Source organism: Cryptotermes secundus, unplaced genomic scaffold, assembly GCF_002891405.2.
Source record: "Cryptotermes secundus unplaced genomic scaffold, Csec_1.0 scaffold181, whole genome shotgun sequence".
Classification (NCBI taxonomy): Eukaryota; Metazoa; Arthropoda; class Insecta; order Blattodea; family Kalotermitidae; genus Cryptotermes; species Cryptotermes secundus.
The window spans coordinates 188,965-196,861 of record NW_019723906.1 but is presented as its reverse complement, the minus strand read 5'-3'; the positions used below and the strand labels follow the sequence as shown (position 1 = coordinate 196,861).

General features: G+C 36.7%; 1 protein-coding gene across 1 annotated transcript in view; it reads right to left on the bottom strand.

Annotated features, from left to right (window-relative positions):
- The window catches only part of LOC111861958 (cytoplasmic dynein 2 heavy chain 1), a 155,760-nt gene that overhangs the window by 67,165 nt on the left and 80,698 nt on the right, over window positions 1-7,897 (bottom strand). The window contains exons 45-48 of the mRNA XM_033750511.1: window positions 5,324-5,468; window positions 4,565-4,696; window positions 2,031-2,166; window positions 1,171-1,305 (exon numbers count right to left, since the gene is read on the bottom strand). Coding sequence (XP_033606402.1) covers window positions 1,171-1,305; window positions 2,031-2,166; window positions 4,565-4,696; window positions 5,324-5,468 — 548 coding nt within the window. The remainder of the gene's footprint in view (window positions 1-1,170; window positions 1,306-2,030; window positions 2,167-4,564; window positions 4,697-5,323; window positions 5,469-7,897) is intronic.

Below are 7,897 nucleotides of genomic sequence, written 5' to 3'. Positions count from 1 at the left end.
GGGAAAACGGCCACGTAATAGGCACCCTTTTTGCCTGGCGCTGTGTTGCTATGTAATGCTAGCGGAAGTAACCGCTGTTACTATCGTAACGTCGCCGCTGTTGACTCGCGTTGCCTAGCGACCGCGATATCCCTCGGTGACGTCACCGCGGAGGGGAGTGGCGGGGCGGGAACTCGCCTGTTACCGTAAGAACGCGAGCGTTACGTTACCGCCACGTACCGCTGGGGAGGTGGGGGTCAACATGTCACAGTATGTTAGAAGTATAAAAGGTATTAACAAATATATGTAGGGTTAGGGATCTGTATGCCAACTAAAATATTTTATTACAAGGGAATATCCTGCTATAGCGTAGAATTGGGCGTGTATGTTGCATAGGCCTTGTTGCAGAAACTTTATGTAATAAGCCCAGTATATGAGGCCAAAAGACAAGTTTCCAATGATGTACAAGTTTGACGGTATGTGGGCATTTGGTATGGTATTCCCATGCTATGTATTCTATATATAAAACTTGGAATGTGGCGTATATTTCTTGTCTGAGCATATACATGTTCGGTGTGTTCTACACCATGTCAAACCAGCTTTTAATATACTTTCATATACTTCTAACATACCTTTAATATGTTTTAATAATATTTCAACATTTTATATATGTACCCCTTTATTCTATCTTTTATTTTTATTCTTAATTATGTATTTGTTATTTTAACTATACACTAAATCTGAAGCAAAGTTTTTATGTTAATATTTAATACGATGCATTGCACCAATAAGGATCCGTATCGGTATTTCAATAAGCATACATATTCCTGCCTGATGATGGTCATGTATGACCGAAATATGTCGCAGTATATAAAGATCTAAATGTAATACTGAAATATTTGTGGTGTTGATGGTAGCATAGTTTCTACATATTATATATTGTCTGAGACACGCAACATGATNGGGGGGGGGGTGGGGGAGTTTACCTTACTCACTTATTCACTCGATGAAGAAAAATTCCAGGAATTTTCATTTCTTAATATAATATGATGGATGGGTGGATGGACAAACTGTAGGTTATTCAATAGTGCTGAATCAACTGCAACATTTTTTATGCCAAATGGTACATAATATATTAATACTCTAAATAATCTAGAGGTAAGTAGAGGTAAGAAGAAAGGTAAACCTCACCGAACTGTATAATGCCTCGTTCCACCATGACAGTCCAATCTGCAGCTTTCATTTTCCCAAGTGGCTTGCCAAATGTAGGTAGCGCAGATCCAGCTGACATTACTGAACCAGCACCCATTGTCACATAATACATTCCTGCCGGCCATTAATTCATTTTTTCAGTAATGTTATGGCTATTAAAATTCACTCTAAAAATGGAACTACAAATTACATATATTTTCAATAATCACAAACATATGTTGGATTTGAGGTTCTCACAGAAATGATTATGAGAAGTACAATGTAGGTTGTAATGCTGTATAATTCAGAAAAAGCCCAATGCCTCCATCATAAAACTCAAAGGGTATGCCAACCAGGAAACCAGCAAGAAGCAGAACACCTCACTCTGCTTGCTGTCTGTCTTTTGCCAGTTTCCTGTTTGGCCCAATCTTTGACCATGAAGACAGAGGTGACATGTTCCTCTGAAACATCAGGAATTCCTGAACTAAGCAGTATTACAACCCAGAAGATCATAAAGGTAAGGTAAAACTGTCCCTGCGCTTAACTAGTTAAGCACTGTGCCATGAAGACATATGGGGAGTGGAGGTATAGCTCTGCGATTCTTGACCTCGGCACTAGATGGAGGTGAATGGCCAGCTTCATGACTCTCCCACTTTAACCCTGGGGAAAAAGCCCCTGGTACTGAATGGATAGGAGACTGAGTTGGCTCCAGAGTCAGTCTGGATGCTTTGGAGATGAGAAAAATCCTGCACTGCCAGGAACTGAACCCAGGTTGTCCAGCCTGTAGCCTGTTGCTTTACTGACTGAGATATCCTGACTCCTCCACCAGAAGATCATACTGTTCATAAACACTTGCATACCAGAAAGCTTCTCCAGTAATGAATCTCTGTTCCAATCTGACTCCAGAACTCTGGTGACGATAGAATCAAACTGAGACTGATCCTCTTCACAGACCAGCTTGTCACGAAACAGTCTCATAGCTTCATATACTAAGACCTGAAAAAATAACATGATACTATGAATATAATAGAGAATTTCTTTCTATATACAGATACACATTTATGTCACTTTGCTTTCAACTGAAAAAAGTAATCCTGAGTAGACCTACACATATAACAAATAAAAGACTAGACAAAAATTTAAATTTTACAGTTATTTTAAATATCTTTCCGTCTGATGATGGCAGAAGTATTCTGACTTTCTGACTTTGTTTATTTAACCTTTAAATGCCAGACTATTGAAACAGTGGTAGCTTGAGCTGGCCAGAGTTTATTTAAATGCCTGCTGTTGGTGTGTGTTTAAATGGCCTTTGTCGCTCTGGGTTTAAATGTCCGTTCCTGTCAGGGCACTTACATTGTACTTAAAATGCTGTATCTAATATAATTTTTATGACAAATGAATGGAATTAACTTTGTTTTTATCAGCAAAGAATATAGTGTCACATATTATAGCGTAAATTTGAAAATATGTAGACAAGGAGCTATTAACTACTTTCAATTTTTTTTCCGTAAATTTTGATGTGTACCACAAAAATTGTTTCCCACTTCTTCACATAGTATTCCTGCATTATAAAATCACTCCTGCTTGTAACACTTGAAATATTTTCACATTCTCTGGTGCTATAAAACAGCTGAAAGCAATAAAATCGTTTGGTTCTCTGCTGGGAAGTTTCAAGTATTTTTTACACCCTTCAGATATCCCAGTCTTTTGACTAAAGGACAGAAAAGTGAAAACATGGTCTTTCTAGAAAGGCTACAGTGTAAATTCATTGTTTCCTAATTCAGTGCCAAACCCTGCCATTGCAGCTGCAAAAGAATATCGCCATTTCTATGGATGCAACCAGACGCTTGTATCCCAGCTGAGATACAGAGTGCATTCAATTTTCTGTGAGTTCACAGTGAATTTGAATATTGTAGTTTCATTTTATCACATAATGGCAATGAAACATTGTTTGGAACATGATGAAATTACAAGGCAGTGCAAGATATGTGGTGCAGTGCAAGATATGTGGTGTGGGACTGTGTTTTCTCAGGTGCTTCAAGGAGTATTACACAAAGGCAAGATTCAGTTACAAGACATGGGGGTTGAAGCCTGTATATATGTCGAGCAGATAACANAAAAAAAAAAAAAAAAAAAGATTGAATTTTAATCTATTTAGAACTAGATGTATGGGATTGTGCATATGCTTCTACTAGTGGAGGGTGCGCACGCTTCTGTTAGTGGAGTGTAAATGCCTAGCCGCCCAAATTGGGGTACTCTGGCCATGACAACCATACTGACCATTGGACTGATCGGGGCACTTTGGACATTAAAGGTTAATTTATATTGATATAACCAAAACACTTCTGAAGATGGAGCTGGAAACATGAATCAGAGGAATGAAGAATGTGTATTTGTTGTATTGCTCATAAACATATGTTTTATTTATGTCTACCATACTGGTTCTTAGCAGAAGTGGAATCTTTCTCTGTATCAGCTCTGGCATCCATTCACTACCAATCCACTGGTGGCTGGAGGTGTTTCCTCTGAAGATAAAGGTATGAAGCTGACCATGCAATGCAGATTGAGGAAAAAAATTCATGATTTCTTATCACAATGCTTCAGATACACCCTTATGGCATAACGTGCATCTACCTTTCACCTTCTATTAGAAGCAGTTTCATAGTTTCATACAACTAGAAATTTATTAGCAGAAACTGATAAGTCAGTAGCAGTACCATATTATAACAAGAATAAGTTTATATAGTATCACTCTACAACATGTCACAAATTAAATGAATGGCACAGTATTTCCCTAAAGAGATCCAGCCATCATGTCTTCATGTCTATTTCAGTCTTTGACAGCCATTTGATTAAAAATGGCTTATCAGCCAAAGATAAGTCTATGGTAAAAATTTGTTCTCACTCAGACAAACAGCTTTTGCTCAACTATTCATTTCAACTGATATTTAATAAGAACATTTTAAAAATGCAATTCAGTCTTCAAGTGAAACCGATGTAGTGACATAAAGGTTGAGATCAAAATGAACACTAAGTTTCAATAGGAAACCCAATATAAAAATTAAAATCTGATTATAGAACACAGAGAAAGACAAACACAACTATGACATGAAGTGTTATTAGGCTTTATGCTTTGCTCAATAAAAAATGATCCCCAGTGGTAATCAAATTTACTGAAACCCAGACAACAGAGTAAACAGGTGCCTTTCATCTTGTATAAAATAATCTATTTCCAACTGGAGTTAAATTAACTAAAGTGTCAGAAACTTTATATAAAAGAGGGACAAAACTTTCTTGGAAAGAAAGAGAAAATACATATTACCAGTAATTTATCAAGAACTTATTAAAATATCTCTATCTAAATTCATATAAGTGGGTGAGCATGTACACTTACTTCAAGCACTAAATTGACAGACTGATCATCCTCTTTCAGGTCATAACGAAGAAATCCTAAACACCATCGAGTTAGGTCACGAGGTGTGAAAATATAATGATTCTGTTGCACTGGAGAGAACATGTTTTTAACCTGAAAAGATTAATTATTTTAATTATAGTGTACAGAATGACAGTACCAATTAAACGGTGTATTAAAGCCATGTAACAAATTAAACCTAAAGTAACTGGATACTCAATTAGTATATTTAGACATTGAAAACCAGCTAAAGGAATTTAAACATGTATACAATAACATTAAATTTAAGTATACAGACTTAGCAATAAAAATAAGAGACAGAGTTATTAAATATTCCAGTCAAACAACAACTTTACTGGAAATAATATTTTATCATGTCCTTAGTATCTCTTAGAAAAACGATTGGTTTAACCTCAGCCATTGAATGAAGCTATGTTCCATAACATTATTTAAACTTTCAGATACACAAGTGTGTGACTGATGCACCAATCCCATATAATAAGTTAAACCTCCATGTCAATGATATTCAATTACATACCTAGACAGAGAAGACTAGTTAATGAAACTGATTAGTCCTGGGCATATGAGAGACCCTGCATTCAGTATGATTACTTAGCTACTCAGTACATAAATACACTCTCCATTTGAATACAAATTACTCAATTTTAAAACACTCTTATAGGCAAAACGTGAACCACACATTCTGACCTGGACACTATAACATAAAAAACCTGTTAATACCTCTTCATAAATTTTGACCATGGATCCAGTAAGGTTGGCAGTTTTAGTTGAGGACTTCCAGATCTGATGCTTGGGCAGACATATACCCATAATGCTGGACATATAAATATTGTATATGGATTTTAGCTCATCTCGCTCTGGATAGCTACAACAAAACACACAATAATCAATGACAGGATTTATCTCTCTAACTAAAAAAATATTATGTGCCCCTCCTGTCCATAATATATAACAGTTCAGCAAGATGGCAGATAGTAAGACAAGCTGTACTAACAGTGCTACAGTTTTAGTTGACAATAGTGGGGAACCGAGTAAAATACTGTGTATTTGTTGTGCGGAATTGGAGTTGGAAAGGACTAGAATCGAGCTGAGAGCAACTCAACAGAGCAACAAGGCGGCTACCAAAGGGTGTAAGGGAAGTTACTCTGACTTAAATTTCAAACCGAAAGTGTTAAATTGGAAACAAACTGTCAATATTGCACTAACTTAAATAGAGAATTGCAAAAAGCAAAAGAAGAAATTTTAACTTATAAAAAAAAATAATAGAAATGCCTCAAGCTGAATTAGGAGAAAACTCGTTACTAAATAATCCGAGTGAGCTAGAACAAAACAACTATTATGAACAGGATAAAGCATCATTAATGGAAGAAGACTGGGAGTTAGTTGCAGGAAAAAAGAAAAGGAATTTGTTTGGACTAAATAGAAATCTAATACAAATAATACCAACTAATGTGAATAAAGTGGACTTAGCACATAACCTTAAAGATGATGAAGAACGGACTAATATGGGAATGAACGAATTAGGAAAAACAAATGTAAATAATTATACCTTGATAAAAGGAAAAAATAAATATGAAGAAATGCATAGTAAATATAAACATAAAGTAAGAATAATTGGCGGTAGCCAAGTAAAAAAAAAAGTGCAGCTGAACTTCGCGTAATTTTAGATCATAGATATGAGATTATGGGATTTACCAAACCAGGTGCATTAATGACAGATATCTTGAAAACGGCTACAGATGAATGTACCTCATTAAGTAATAAGGACATTTTGGTGCTGTGGGCAGGAGCTAATGACATTAGTAAAAACAATACTAAAGAAGCACTCAGGAGCCTAACTAAATTCTTAGAAGGACATAAGAGGATAAATATTATACTAATCCACACATTGCATAGACATGATCTCTCCACAACCTCCTGTGTAAATAAAGAAGTTCTGAAGTTCAATAGGCAAGTAAAGAAAATAATTAAATTAAACCCTAAGGTTAAATTAATGGAAGTTGAATTTCAAAGAAAACATTTTACTAGCCATGGACAGTATCTAGATTTAACTGGCAAAGAGTTTGTGGCCCTAGAACTGGCTAAGAAAATCGATCAGCTTCTAACTAAATTCGAAACAATTCCTATCCACATTCAATGGAAAGAGGATAACCTGTATGGAGAAAACTTACCAGCACAAATTGGAATCGAAGAACTTACGTTGAAAAGAACTGTAAAAAGCCTGTGAAGTTTAAAAAGTGACAAGGTGAAAAAATAGAGGATAATAATAATAATAAAAAAATCTCTGAGAGCTAGGAAAACCCCTGTAATGAAACCAGATGATTTTTTATGGTAAAACAACTTAAAAAGAGCAAAACCATAGCTATAAATAATGATGTCAAAATTTTTCATCAAAACATATGTGGACATAGGAATAAGTGTAATGAAATACTATGTCATCTAGAAGAGCTTACCTCTCAAATACTGTGTCCTACTGAACATCATCTTTGTGAGGATGAGATAGCTCACATTGACCTGAACAATTACGTTCTAGGCGCACACTATTGCAGAAAAAAATTTAAGAAGGGTGGAACTTGTATATATGTACAATTTACAAATTAATAACATTAATCTTGATAAATTTTGTTGTGAGAAGGATATGGAAGCATGTGCTATTACTGTTAATACTACAAATTTCAAAATATGAATTTTAGTTATATATAGATCCCCCTCTAGCAATTATGTAATTTTCTTGGAGAAACTTGAATTAATATTAAATAATTTGAGTATGTGGGAACATCCCACATTATCACGCATTTCTGCAACGCTCGCTCTTCACATCACTTTTCACCGTCACGCGCGCTAACCAATCTGATTGCTTCAAACGTTCATATTTATACTGGGATCGCTCCTGGCCCGCATCNTCTACACCATTACGCGCGCTAGCCAATCAATTCTTGCTCCTCACTTTCGAGTTTGGCTCCGCCCCACCGACCAGCGTATAAAAAGGAGTGACTCCAAAGCCGAGTTATTCAGTTCGATTCAGTTCAGTTCAGTTCAATTCAGTCCGACTGCAGTCTGCGATCAAGCCACACAGCAAGCAACTTCAGCCAGCAGGCTTCGTCGCCAGCGCTCGGTCTTCGGAGACATCGGCAGGCTGCGCCAGGCATGACTGCCTCGGCTCTCCAGCGCTCTCACACCCGACTCACTGGGACACCGCGCCTGGACTCGCCGGTGGTCGTGTTACGGTCCAACTCACTGGGCTTCTGGCGTAGCCACTGCCTCATGGCTCCTACGACCGCGCTCAACGACTAG